Here is a 15,113-nt window from a genome sequence, read left to right on the forward strand (position 1 = left end):
AGTGGAAAACACACCGGCCCCGGGAGTGAAGTGCAGGCAACATTTCTGATCTCTGATTTCAACTGATTTTCATCACCATGCTCATAGACTGTAAAACATCGTCCCTCACGGACCGAATCCTCCCACTGCTCCAGATTAGCATCTGTGTATGTATACACAGATGGCACATGTGCCATCAATCGTAGGCTGTATTGCAAATCATTGTGGAAGTGCGGCTACTTAAGTAGCATAACAGAGCTAACGCTAACACAGTGTGTTCCTAAACCATCTGTTTGTACGGTTGATCGAAGAGCAAACCATCTTGTTACTTATGGAAACACCCCCACACGAATGACCACAGTCACGGTCCAGATGACGGAGTTAGCATGCTAATGATGCTAATCCTGACAACTAGTCTCTGAGGTGAAGTGACGGCCAGAGGCTAACTGACGCTCACAGTGGTTACTGTTCTCTAATTTTGCTCACTGTTTTTTCACAAAAGAAAGGTTTTTGTTGAAGTGCCTTGGTTATTTACAAAAACATGCTGGTCTTTAAGACCTCATCATCACTTCAAGCTCTAACCGGTTACTGCAGCAAGACACTTGCTTACTAACTTACATTTACTATACATTAATGGCAGGATAGCACATAGCTAGGTAGTTTAACCATAGACTGTATAAAAAATGGATGTAGCGTCTCCGTAGAGGTCCATTCCCTCAACCTGATCCAATCGTCCTCATCTACGGGAGTCTCCATCTTGTCAGACTTTGACTCCGCCTCATTTCCTCTTACCAAAAAAGGACATGTATGTGATGCTGGGGGGTGGGAGATACGTCCATCTGGCTGACGTTTACCTCCGAGTAGAAGTGAGGGCCAGAGGCTAGCTGTCACTCAAGAGGCCACGCCCCTGATTATTCATACACTTTAACCTCCAATAAAATCAAAACTAGCCTGGTATAAAAGAAATTCACCCCCCTCAGTGTTGTCATGGAGATATGACCTAAACATACAGACTAGAATGTTTTTTTGTACCAGGCCTTAAACAGGTTTAATGATGCTGTGAAAACGGCCTCTTTAACATGGGGGTCAATGAGAAACTGCTCTGTTATGAAACCTGCCCCTAGTGGACACTCAGAGAACTGACGTTTTTTGAGCTTTCTGATTGGATCAACCAGGAAGTCGCTGTGGGTGAGGCTTGGAGCAAACACACAAATTAATTTAAACATAAGAAAAGAGACTTTTGTTTGCTCTGTTTAATCATTTTTTGAGCGATATTTTCTCTCCAAATATAATAACATGCTAAAATAAATTCCTGTGCTGAAACTGTCCCATAATTCAGATTGGGATTGAGGCACAAATATAACAAATTCAAATATTAAAAAACAACAACCTGTACAGTATGGCCTCCTGAAAGAGCTGCATCCTGTCCCAGTAAGTCTCTGGTTCAAACCCTGTTTAACAAATTTAAATGGACAGATGTTGTGACTGGGCGACTGTACACATCTCACACACACACACACACACACACACACACACACACACACACACACACACACACACACACACACACACACACACACACACACACACACACACACACACACACACACACACACACACACACACACACACACACACACACACACACACACACACACACACACACACACACACACACACACAGCAGTCCGTCAGTCAGTCCGTCAGACAGGCAGACAGACTTCATACCTTCGAACAGGTTGTCACTGCCGTTCTTCAGCAGACAGTGGATGTTCAGAGGGATGAAGAGTTGGGCTCTCAGTGGATCTCCGTAGAGATAAGACGTCAGTGCAAAAGGAACCTCCAGCACCGGCACCAACAGGAAGCCACAGGAGGCTGCTTTCCTGTGCCACCCTTGAACCTGACGGATAATAACAGCTCAGTGTTAAAGCTGACATCCCTGTTGATCGATCTCTTCCTTATACTTTTAATGCCACAAGGTGACAAAGGTCACACAGTGGTCCTCCTTATTCTGTTCACCAAACGTCAAACTCCTCCGTCATGTTTACACTCTGGGATAAGTTGTGCTTCTCTGTTACATCTACACCCAGAAATAGCGTATAACATTCTAATTAATTAAGTAATTGTATTTTTTTTGCTCTTTCACTCAAAAGAGTTATCTCCTTTGAAAACTTATTTTCTGCTCCAAGATGTAACTTTTTGCTTGTGCAAGCTGAGGTAATAATCACTGCTGCTAGAGCTGGGCGATTTGGACTGGAGATTAAAATTAGAGAACACTTGATTTATTCTGAATTAACATTATTTTTTACTGTTCATAATTTGATAGAATATCAGCTGTGTCTATTCCACTGCTGTACTAGCATGTTTTTGTAAATAACCAAGGCTATTAATAAAAAAAGCAGGGATCTAAATTAGAGAACACTTTCAGATCCCTCCCAGTTATTGATGTTAATCTGCACCTGGTGACAGTTGACATCACCCTATTTATCTGCAGCTCTCCTGGTTACTTTGCAAGATGGCGAGCTGCTCTAAGGTGACTGAAACCCTGAGACAGCAGGTTGTCCAGATGAAGGCCAAAGGGATGACCCTCTCAGCCATCAGAGAGAGGTTGGGCATTCACAGTCAAGATTTCAAGAATACTGAAACTTTACAAGGACACAGATTCATTTCAAAAAGGGCAGTCGTCCCCGTAAAACAAGTGCACGGGAGGACAGGATTATGAGAAGACTCTCAATGGGGAATCAGTTTAAAACTGCAGCTGGAGTTGGTCTCCAGTTCAGTGCTGAACAGGGCAAGGATCTGTCTCTGCACACATTGGCCCTTATTTATCAATCTTGCGTGAAAACGGGCGCAGCTCTGAATGCAGAATTGGTTGTAGGAAAGGACCCACGTGTGATTTATGAAACATTTGTACATGACCAATCTCTGCGTACGAATGAGCAGGCCTTGATAAATGCAGCGGCTGAATTGGATCGTCATTAACATGTTACGCCCTTAAAAATTCCTGGTTTGGAGGCCTCGCCCACTGAGGTCAAACATGCAGAGGAGAAACGCTGGGAAGAAAAGACACTTTTCTGACACAGAGATTGGCATCCTGACATCCGAGATGGAGCAAAACAAAGATGTGCTTTTTGGCAGTCTTAAGAGTGGAATAAAAGGGGCCCATAAAAACGCTGTATGGAAAAGAAAAACAGAGGCAGTCAACCCGAAGCAGCGCTCCACTGTGACCCGTGTGCGTGTGTGCGCACTGCTGAACCTGCGCTCCTGCTCTGTAGCAGGGTTTGCCAGCGGGGTTATTAGGTATTCCGTTAGGGGATAACCTTTGTCACCATCTGATACCTTGTTTGATTTAATGCAATTTATCGAGGATAGCCCCTTACCGAGGAGATGACTTTGGCTTTGCAGTGCGCATTCCTACAGCCGCGTGCCAACACATTCATTCATTCATTAATTCATCTTCAACCGCTTGTCCCTGTTGGGGTCGCGGGGGGCTGGAGCCAAGCTGTTTTGAAATATAAAAGAATCGTGTGTCCCCCCCTGGCCACCACGTTTAAAAGCGACAGCTTGGCATCACAAACCCCCTGTACATTTATCGAGTGGTAGTTTTTGCGATTGATGAATGCGTAATCATTCATGGATGGTGCCTTCAGACGCACATGAGTACAATAAATTGCTCCAACCACAATTTTTATTTTTTTTATTAGTTTTAAGAATCCGTTTTGATCTGTTCCTAATATGTGACTGCTTATGCTTAATGACAGCTGAGGTTTGTTCATTATTTTCAGCCAGATTTTGCTGTGCTGCACCACATACATACATCCATCTGGCTGACGTTTACCTCCGAGGAAGTGAGGGCCAGAGGCTAGCTGTCACTCAAGAGGCAACGCCCTTTATTATTCATAAACTTGAACCTCCAATAAAATAAAAACTAGCCTGGTACAAAAACATTCACCCCCCTCAGTGTTGTCATGGCGATATGACCTAAACATACAGACTAGAATGTTTTTTTGTCCGAGGCCGTAAACAGGTTTAATGATGCTGTGAAGACGGCCTGTTTAACATGGGGGTCAATGAGAAACCCCTAGCGGACACTCAGAGAACTGCAGTTTCTGGAGCTTCATGATTGGATCAACCAGGAAGTCGCTGTGGTGGGGGCTTGAGCTTAACACCTAGGCGTTATCATGCAACAGTCAGTCAGTGGGTCCGTGTCTGTTGTCTTTTCAGATGGTGTCCAATCTGGCAGGATTTCATGAAAAAAACCTACACAGAATAGCACAACACGCCCATGTAGTGATTCATTTCATGCCAACATTAGCTTTAACCTCTTTGGACAAATATACCTATTAATGCTACAAAACACAATACCTTAAAATGGTGTTTAAGGCTTTTTACTTTTTAAAGGCCTTAATTGTTCCTCAATTAATTTATAAACTTTAAAAAGATTTGTAATACTTTTTCAGACCCTTTGGACACCGTGTGTAGTTCATCTTGTGACCACTTGAGGCTGGCTCCAAAACAGAGCAAATCCCCATAGACTCCCCATGTTAAAATGGCCGACTTTACAGCATAAATAAACATGTTTACAGCCTGTTACAAAAAATACTCTTTGTCCCTATCGATAATTTCACTATTCGCGACAACTATAGGGGAGGTGAAATCTTTTTGACCCATGATGGCGACGGCCAGAGCCACTGGGAGCTTCATTTTCAGAAACCAGAAACTATGTCCACATTTTAAACAGTCTTTGGGTATGACCAAAATTAAGCAGAAAGCCTAGTTACCATCTCAAAGAGCACTGCAGCAGTTACAGCCATCCAGTGCAGCTTGATCTCAAAGGCAGCGTTGAGAGAAAAGTTTCCGTGGTAAAAACAGCTGCACCATTCGGTTCGGTCGCTGCGGTTGTTAACGTCCACATCCAGAGTTACCGTCTTCTGCTCTGGGACTGTAGCAGCTGGCAGACAGACAGAGGGAGGTGGAGAGACAGGAAGACAGGAGGCAAAGGAAGCAGAAAAAGGGTGGATAGATGCATGATGGGCAGGCAGGAGGAGGAGTGAGAGCAGGTGGTGTGCATAGATTGAGACTAAATTATCTTCAATCCTACATGAAGTTAAAACAGCATTATTTATTTCAAAGAGACATTTCCTGTCAAAACAACAAATAAGCTTTGAATGCAGTCAGTGTCTAATGAATGATTTCAGCTTCAAAATAATAATATTCCAGGAAACAAGTCCAAGGTGTCAGAAAGCAAACTGGAAAAGTATTCATTCTGTAAAGTTGTTGGTTTAAAGATGCAAGCGTTTGCGCTGAGGTTAAAGGTGACAAATGAAACTTTGAGCGGTCGCATGAAGCAAGAATGGAGCCGCAGCAGAAACAGTGTCACGACGTAGGGCATTGTGATTGTTCTTCATGTTGAAAAGCCAGGAGAGCGACAGGCGAGGACATCGCACACCGCAGCACTACTGCACCACTGAACCACAGCCACTAACACCACAGCATGCACTGAAACACCACACCACCTATTACTGCTCCTGGATCTGCTACACACTAACCACACATCATGCACTGATTGGATGGTGAAGGTGGAGAATTTGATCACATCACACAATTTGATCACCTAACGTTAGTGTAGCACTAACGTTCAACACAGTACAGCTCTACAGTCCACCGTCAGGAGAGCCAGTCCAGTATCTCTGTCACACAACAAAGAGATGATAATGATAATGATGATGATGATGATGATGGACGCTGACAGATATGATGTCATGAAAGCAGTTCTGTGGTGATGGAAAGATGATGCATTTATTGTAATTAAAGTTGGAATGGTGAGTGGTACGTATGTACTGTATGTTTGTATGTAGGTATGTATGTGGTGGTTAGTCAGGTAGTGCTCATTTTTTTATGTTTTTTTTGCCTTTTTTTTAAATCTGGGAATTTATTGGTGTTCATTTTGAACATTTAAATAAACAAGGTTTTAAAAAACATCATTTTCCATTTCTTTGGAATGTAAACGTATATATTTTTTTACTTATAATTTATATTAGTTGAAAGCATTGTCTAAGCTGCGCTTGTCATAACAAAATCCTGTTTACTGTGAACCAGGGGCATGAAAGTGCCACTTTCAGCCTCAATTATCATTAAAACCCTCATATGCTACATTTTGGTGAGGGTTACAACTGCCATGAAGGGTTGATTCTTGATGTAAACATTCATATTTTCAATAATGCACCAGGGTAGAGGATTCCTAGTACAATTTACAATTTCAATTCAATTCAATTTTATTTATAGCGCCAAATCATAACAAAAGTTATCTCAGGACACTTTACAGAGTAGGTAAAGACCACACTCAATGACTTATTTATGATTTACATAGACCCAAACAATTCCTCTGTAGAGTACGGTGGCAAAGAAAACCTTCCCTTTAACAGACAGGAACGTCAGACAGACCCAGCTCTGTGGAGGACGGACATCTGTCTGCACCGGTTGGGGAGGATGCATTACTTCTCTGAGAATATATTTCATGTCCAAGTAAAATTGTTATTATAAATGAAATATATTTTATCAAATTGATATTGAATGAAATCGAACTGAAATCGAATCAATTCAGGAAACCAGTGGCGATTTAAGGCAGCGTTCAGCCCATTTTAAATATAACAAATGATTCCAGTAATTTAGCCTTTTTACTACTAAGCCTTTATAACCAAAAACAAGAGCCTCAGGTAGATGTGGATGAAGGCTGTTTGAGGGTGCTCAGTACTTTCCTGTGTCATGTGAAGGCTGGATATTGGGCAGGGCCAACTGTTGTGTCATAATATATGCATAAACAATCAGCAGCAGAAAAAAAAAGCCAAATAGGATTGGAAAGTTTGTAATTTTGGGTTTTATGACACCACCCGACCAAGAGCCCTTAATAAATGCACCCTGTGTGCCCTGTGTGACTTAAATACTGGACCCAACTCTCTGAAGGAGACCTGCATTGATGATGGAGGAGACTGTGGCTCCTCTGCGGTGTGGGCTGGGCCAAGAGGATTGGGCTGGGAGTACCTAGCAGTGCGGCGGCCTGGCTGCGTCCTCCAAAGCTGCGACTGAAGGAGCTGTGCCTACTTGCGTAGGAGGCGGGCCGGCTGGGCAGCCAGGGCAGGAGGAAGGCCGGGAGGTCGCAGGGTCGCTGCTCCTCCAGCACAAAGGCTACTTCAAACCACTTCCTCTGGAACAGACCAAAGTCCTCCAGGGCTGCAGCAGACCAGCCTCCAGCTGCCGTGGAGGGAAGCTGGGAGGCTGAGCCTGCAGGGGACAGGACCGTCAAGATGTATACAAGTACGAGTCGAGCAGAACTTTATATTGAGATAAAAGCTGTGACCCCTCTGGTCTTTGAGCGCATTTTAAATCTATTCACCATCCTTGTCTCCTACTATCCTGTAGAAGTAGAATCCGTAGACAAAGGTGCGCATGGCGTCTCCAGAAGCGTGGGCCACCACACCTTCATCCAGCATTTTCTACACAAACCAAACAGACAGAAAGAGTGCACAGGTGAGCCGACACATTTAGCGTGACAAAAAGTGCCCTGTGGAGTTTTCTTGTGAACAAACATTAGTTATTCTACATTCAGTGTTACTCACCTCAAACACATTGTGTCCTTGAGCTCTAACAAATGCAATTCCTTCCTCATAAAATATTTGCAAAACCCATTTTTTAAAAGTATTTTAAATCAAGCATCGTTTACAGTAAGGGTTTTCAAAGTCTGACCGTGGGCCTTCCCTCAGACAATAGCCTGGAAAAAAGGTAACCCCTCACCCCCTTTTAGTTAACTTGCTTTCTTCCTCTCAATTTCTGGATGCCTATGGGATCATGAATATGTTATTTGATCCCATAGACACTCACCAGTTGAGCCAAGATAGCCTAATATTGCTGTTTCAGACAAGAAAAGGTCTGTCCTCAGGCATTCATTCATTTCTGACTCTTGGAAAGTTAAACAGTAAAATTTACCAAGACGACTGTATCTCTAACCTGTGGTTTTAACCAAACCACACACATTATTCTTTAGGTTATTCTTAATGATATCTGTCCATTCAATATGGAGTACAGCAATGAGCTGGTTAGCTTAGTCTTATATGAAGACCAGAAACAAGAGGAAACAGCTACTCTGTTCAAAGGTCTGCTTACCAGCACCTCTAAAGCTCACTAAGCCACATGTTAGAATCTGAACACTCATGTTTCTGGCCCTGTTGCACTTCTTCCTCAGTGACGTTAACAATAACGTCAGGGTTTTTTCTGCATTATAAATTTTGAGGTGGCCACCTCGCTGGAATCTTGATTGAATTGGGAGATTTTAAAAAAATGTACTAAATACATTTTGCACAATTTATAAATTTCCTTTGAATATTTTGGAAAATTATTTTGACACACGTAGGCTATGAGGTGTAATTTTGATTGGTGTATTTAGATTGAATGAACAGAACGTGTAAGTAGCATAAACGTGAGTCACAGATCTTATTTTCTGACATAATCCCTTATGAATTTTGTGAACCAGTGCGATGCTAAACCTACAGGTTTTGCCGTCAGCCCTAGCACACTTACTGCTCACAAATAATAAGGGTGTAAATAATAACAATAATGTAAAGAGTGAGTGATATTTTGTAGGGAGCTGTTTTGGTTCTTTGGCTGTGGGTGACACAGTTGTATGAATGAGAAAGGTCAGGTGGACCTGGTTTTGTGCACATAACGTTAGTTCAGTATTCAGTGGCTGGGCACTTCATGCACATGTTACTTGACGAGCGTGCATGTTTCAGCTCTTGTGCATGCGCATGTACCGCAAAATTTTCGCCCCCCTGACAGCCTTAGCCCAAATTTTGCCCAGAAAAAACCCTGACAATGTTATTGTATATTAGCACAGGTTTTAACAAACCCTTTATCTACTTTAGAAGCGTCCTCACATCTTTTCTTGACACTCACAAGACATCTTTCACTAACTTAGAGGAAAGTTGGGACATACCTGCATGACATCCACAGCCATCCCCTGCGTGGCCACGCCCTCCACATTGTTGACCAGCCAATGAACGACCTCTGCACTAATAAAGCAGTTGAGTGGCAGGCCTTTCTGCTCTGGCAGCAGCTGTACACCTGTCCTGTGATACCAGGAAATACAGAATATATAATTGAGAGTATATTTTTTCCTCTTACCTGTTGTGCTATCTGTCTGGTGTGAGTTGCCCAGTGTTGGAGATATTAGGGTACGTCCACACGATCGGAAACAACCTTTTTTCCCCTCCGTTCTACGTCCACACCTCAAGAAATCTCTGCTTCCACAAACCAGTGAAACAGGCTAAAAACGCTGTAGTACACATGCCAGACCTGGATGTGGCGCTGTAACTGCCACAGAAATACACCAAACAACAGAGAAGAAGAGACGGGGAGACGCTGTGGCGAATACAAACACCGGAGAGTTTCTCTCCAAATCTGGAGACTTCCCAAATCCTCCTTCATCCTAGAGAGAAATGTGTCCCTGTTTCTGGTGTTAGTAGAGACTTTTGTGCTGTTTTGGACTCTGATGCACCAATCACTCTGCAGTTAGTTTCCCTAAGCAAGCAGAGGGTGCTGCTGGGAGCCCCTTCCCCGTCCCAAAGCACTCACAGGCGCCACTTTCTCACCACATTTAGAGACTTTTCACACCTTCTTAGAACTGGATTTAGAAACAGAGACTAGAGAGCAGTTTAGCTCCTTATTCAGAGCATCAGGGAAAAGGGAGAAATCTGTGCTGGGCCTCATTCATTCCCATGCATGTGGCTCAGAGTCTAGTTCAGTAAACAGTCTATGGGTCCGTCTCTGTCTTCTCACGCAGCAGCACTGTTGTTGTAATGTGACGCTGCAGGGTTCGAGGTCGGAGGTGGGGCCATGACACCATCGTTTAACAAAGTATGTGGTTTCACCGTCCAGACGACAACACCATGGGGGGCATTTTCAAATCTTCCCACTCCGGGACAGTTTCAGGCTCCGATAACGCCGGCTGCGTGTTGATGGTCGGCCAAAACGATGCTAAAGTTGTGCAGTTACAGGAAAATGCGTCTCCTTGTGCACAGGCCCTGAGTCATAGTGGTAAGTAGTTTTCTTTACAGGTGTTAAATCACAAGGGGGACTATTTCAGAAGATGTTTAGATTTCTCCTGACCAACTGCAACTCTGCTCGACACAACTTACTGCCAACACATTGAGACCCAAAAACATACAACAACAAATCTCACGTGGGATGTTTGATGGCCTCCAGGATCTCCATGAGTGTTGAGGAAGAGGACAGAGAAAGGGCTGCAGCTGCAGACTGCCCACTGTGAACAGATCACTAATCAGTGCTAAACCACAGGTTACTGCTAAGGCAGACTATCCTAAATGTATCAGCAAGTTATCAGTTATCATTACTGTTTCTCAATTTCAGCATATTTACTGGTACATTTTTACTGAGGAAAACATTTAATAGATACTTTTTATATTCCCTTTATTATCATTTGATGTTTAAGGTATGTGTTTTCTACAGCTGTCTGAGTATCTCTGCAGTACACAAAGTAACAGGTTACCTGGTGTCTGTGGTGCTGCTATTGGCTGCAGTCTCTCCTGCCGGCTGTGCTGCTGCTCCAGTTGTCACTGCTGGCTGGACTCCTTTATCTGCAGCCTCGCTGGCTTCAGCAGGTAACTACACAGTTCAAAGTACTTTGCTAAATTGATTGTTTTATTATATATGTTGTGAAGGTTTCAATTCAATTCAAGGGGGTTTTATCGGCATGGAAAACAAGAGCTTACTTTGCCAAAGATCACCAAAAAGCACATTTTCTAACTTGTGTAATGTGTTGTCTAGCCATGCAGATGGTTGTATTTGTCCAGGGTTGAGAGATCAGACTTTGAGATTTTTACCGCGGCACCAGTACTGTGGAGGTGAACTGAATTATTTGGATATGTCATCACTTGATCATTTTATCGTATTAGACATTTGTGTGAAATGTCATAATTAGCGTAGGACTTCTTCAGTTATGGACCACAACACAGAGGTCACAGTGACTTTGACATTTGACCTCAAAAATAGAATTAGTTTGTGGATATTTGTGCCAAATCCCTCCAGGAGTTCCTGGGGCACGTTCACAAGATCGGGATGTATGTACGGACAACTGGAAAACATAATGCCTCCGATCACAGCTGGCATTGAAACATTTGTTTGTGTTACATTGGCACATATTGCTGACGAAATCTTAAAATTAAATTTTTAAATAATGTGAGCACTACAAACAAAATCCCATTCACTTCCTCTGTCTTGTGGAAGCAGAAACCTCAGAAACTGATATCTCACAACCAGGATAAATAAAAACAAAACTACCTGGGTGGATAGAATTGAATTGAATTAAAAATTGAATTGAATAACAGTAGAGGGAAGCGAAGAAAATCTGTCTGTTTTTGTTTTGTTTTATCGGAGTGAACAGACCTTTTACCAGCCCAGTCCTGATGTCATGCGTGGAAGCAGGAGTAGGCCTGAGAAGTTTATCTTGGTCCAGTTGTGATACAGTCCATGTTAGTTACACCAGGATCACACTACATGCATTACTCTCAGGAGGTGGAGAGCACTAGTTTTAGGATCTAGGCTACATCTACTACGAAAACAATCTCCACGAGTGTTTAAAATTCCAGCAATGTGGAACTGCCTGAACAACTTGTATCATCACAAATACAGATTAAATGTGATCCTGGTGTGAGAGTTGACAATACAGGGTACAAAGTACAAACACCATAAAAGTGAAGACTGGAAGCTGATGAGGCACTGCAGGTCAAACATTAGGTGACTCCTGCATAGCATGCGCGTGTAGTAATTCAGAGTGAGTGAAAGGAGCTAGCTAGCGTGCGCTTTCACATGCACACGCACGCGCACACACACACACACACACACACACACACACACACACACACACACACACACACACACACACACACACACACACACACACACACACACACACACACACACACACACACACACACACACACACACACACACACACACACACACACACACACACACACACACACACACACACACACACCTCGTTACTGACCTGAGAGTGATAGATGTAGGAGGAGCGAGGGCTACGTATAAAATCCAAAATAAAGGCAGTGTCCTGTCAGCACACAGGAAGAACATAACCCAGGATCAAACACCCAAAGCCCAGCAACAGGAACAGAACAGAGCATGGGGGGAAATGTAGATGGAAGGAGAGAAACGAGAAGAAAAGACCCACACCAAAGCCCCAGAAAAGAAGATCTCAAAAGTATTTGTTGCTGATTAAAATACATTCAAATGTGTCAGCAAAAGCTATCTGCCTAAAGCCAAACATTTGATTCTGACCCACACACATGACGTGAGAGAAGCTCACCTTACGGGGACTGTCTACATATGTGGAAGCTGTGGCAACGCTTGAGGGGTCACCACTGACTGCTGAGGGCTTTGCCTGCTGCTGCTGCTCCTCCAGGCTCCTGAGAGGAAGTAGAAAGAATGCAATTAAAACTGAGATTCATGGCTCCAATGGAAACAACATGTCGGCCTGCAGTACCAGGAGATACTCACTTCTGGTTTTGCTCCATCTCCAGTAAGGCTGATAAAGCAGATGTGCCTTTCTTGCCTTGTGGGGGCACCACTGGCTCTGGAGGATACGAGGGCACAGGACTGTTAACCTGCAGTCCTTTCATTGGTGTGCCCTTCTGCTATGTGAAGAACAGAGTGAAAGAAACAGAAGTGTTCATTTCAGCACCTGATGATACAGCAAATACAAATGTTGACAGAGCAAATGTTAACAAATGATTTCCCTTTGTTCAATGGCAGCTACAACACCTCACAAATTAAGTTATTAATGTCCTAGAAAAATGCTGAATTTAATGACTGTAAGGTCGCACTCACACTGTCCATCCGTACTGTGCCCAAACAGGTTTTACAGGTAAAGCCTAGTTCGTTTGACCAGTGTGAGTGCAACCGTACCGCGCACATGTACGAGCACGAGCGTGCGCACGTGCGCGAGCACAAGGTCTACGCCGGCTCTGCAGCATTTTATGTGCGCCTGTTTGGACATAGAAACAAACAAACCAAAAAAAAAAGACGGACCACGCGCGGACATTTAACAACAACCACAATGGCGGCGAAAGGTTCACGTTGGTGTGATGCAGAGGTGGAGTGTTTACTGCAGATTTGGTCGATGAAAATATTCAGAAACAGTTGGACAAGATGCACAAAAACTCTGAGGTCTATGGCAAGATTTGTAAACAAAGCGACAGTCAGTCAATGCGTGTGACGTGTTACGGTGTGATGACGTATGGACAGGCAAGAAGCATTTGCGCGTGAGTGCGCCCTAAGCCAATTGTTCACTAGCATGATGAGTCCCTACACAGAAAACAAAGCAGCAATGGGCTCCATCTTTTTGGATTGACTTTGGTAATCCACTTGGACTTTACTATGAGAGGAGCTGGTACAGGGGCCAGTAGGTAAGTCTTTAAAACACTCTTTTAATAAACTCTGGGTTCTCTAACTACGTTGTTGGTACTTTGTTTTCTGTGTAGGGACTCTTCTCATGCTGCTGCAGAGGTTTGCTGTTATTTTCAGCAGTATTAGTGGTTAAAAAAGCCGTTTAAATGCATTCACCCCGAGCTAATCAGTGTTAGCTGCATTCGGCTGTTAGTGATTCCCTGGGATATTCTCCGTTAATAGTCTTAAATTGTCTCAATGGCTTATTTGATTAGCGTATTTTCCGAAAAAAGACCCTGGGAAGATTTTACGGCGGAATTTCACTTAAGAAAAAGTATCAATGCCGTGATGTAAAAATGTAAATCCGATTTCATTTAAATACAACAAAATGTACTTACAGTATTGAAAAGGTACTCATTTTGCAAGATGGCTTAGTGTATATTACTATGTTATATTATAGGGTTGTTATTACTATTACATTTTAATATTAATGTATAGGTTTCCAAGGTGGAGACATATTCTGTTAGGTAGTAAAACTAACTTTGCAATAATACAATACTTTATATGCACTTTATAGGTTTCTAAAATCATAATGTGCAAAGTAAATGCCAAATCGACACCATTTAAGCTGAAGTTGGTAATTTTCTATGAAAAATATGTTTTCTTAATATTTGCTGAAACTGAAAGTATATCTTTCAGAAACTTATGTTAGAGTACCGTTTAGCTGTAAAATGAGAATGTTTATCGCCAAGTTGAGCCAAAACCAAGCCAAGCCAAGCTCCCCCAACTGGACAAACATTCTCCTTTTACAGCTAAACAGTACACTAACATATGCTTCTGAAAATACTTTGTGAGAAATATGCAGTACAGTTCTTAATTCACATTTGATCAGCTCTGCCTAGTTTCACAGTTCGATCATAGTTCATGAGCTGTCAGTGACACTGTGTCAGAGACTCCTCTGCTCTGATTGGTTGTCGGTCGGTTGCAGTGGATCTAGCAGATGACATTAGGAGTTGACAGAACGGTAGAGTGACTATTTTGACAGATCATCTGTCTCAATGTGCTGTCGGGATATAGTGACAGTCTAAGCAAAAATAAAACAAAGTATTTTTTACAGAAAGTTGCTGACTTCAGCTTTAAAACGAAAATGTATTAAATTTGAAAAATAGTTAACTACCGCCCAGGTATATGCAGCCTGAAAGCGTTGACATGTAAATTCCAACAGCAATCAGTTAGAGGGAGAACAGCAACAAAGTTCAATGTACAAGCGTGATATAAAGTAGGAGAGTCTCACTCTGATGATCCTGTCGGAGCGATGGCGGCGCCGAATACGATTGAGACCCTCCAGGAAGCGGATGAAGCCATCTAGCAGGACCCAGTCGCCGCTGCCACCCATCCCGGCACCTGCTCCCTCTCCATAAACGTCCCAGTGCCCCTCCCCGTCTGCCACCCGCCTAGCTCCTCCAGCTGGCAGCAGGAGGAAGCGAGTTCTCCAAAACTTCAGAGAGTCGATCAAACTACGGGGTCAGAAGAAAGGCAGAGCTTGGTGTCTGATAATGACACTGGTTCCAACAGATTTGGCTTTGATTTGACCATAAACAAAACATTTATACATATGTTATGCTCTGAAATCAGAAAGAAATCAAAATAAACAT

At 43.0% G+C, this 15,113-nt stretch overlaps 1 protein-coding gene across 5 annotated transcripts in view; it reads right to left on the reverse strand.

Annotated features, from left to right (window-relative positions):
• Positions 1–15,113, reverse strand: part of depdc5 (DEP domain containing 5, GATOR1 subcomplex subunit) — a 46,545-nt gene that overhangs the window by 3,741 nt on the left and 27,691 nt on the right. For 2 of the 5 annotated variants that reach the window (XM_083929182.1, XM_083929180.1), the window contains exons 30-41: positions 14,753–14,975; positions 12,571–12,707; positions 12,380–12,479; positions 12,062–12,124; positions 10,541–10,656; positions 10,214–10,294; positions 8,969–9,101; positions 7,373–7,472; positions 7,021–7,260; positions 4,761–4,930; positions 1,708–1,879; positions 1,370–1,430 (exon numbers count right to left, since the gene is read on the reverse strand). In XM_083929182.1, coding sequence (XP_083785308.1) covers positions 1,370–1,430; positions 1,708–1,879; positions 4,761–4,930; positions 7,021–7,260; positions 7,373–7,472; positions 8,969–9,101; positions 10,214–10,294; positions 10,541–10,656; positions 12,062–12,124; positions 12,380–12,479; positions 12,571–12,707; positions 14,753–14,975 — 1,596 coding nt within the window. The remainder of the gene's footprint in view (positions 1–1,369; positions 1,431–1,707; positions 1,880–4,760; positions 4,931–7,020; positions 7,261–7,372; positions 7,473–8,968; positions 9,102–10,213; positions 10,295–10,540; positions 10,657–12,061; positions 12,125–12,379; positions 12,480–12,570; positions 12,708–14,752; positions 14,976–15,113) is intronic. The other 3 variants (XM_083929181.1, XM_083929183.1, XM_083929184.1) reach the window with 3 other exon arrangements.

Source organism: Echiichthys vipera (assembly GCF_963691815.1).
Source record: "Echiichthys vipera genome assembly, chromosome: 15".
Taxonomy (NCBI): Eukaryota; Metazoa; Chordata; class Actinopteri; order Perciformes; family Trachinidae; genus Echiichthys; species Echiichthys vipera.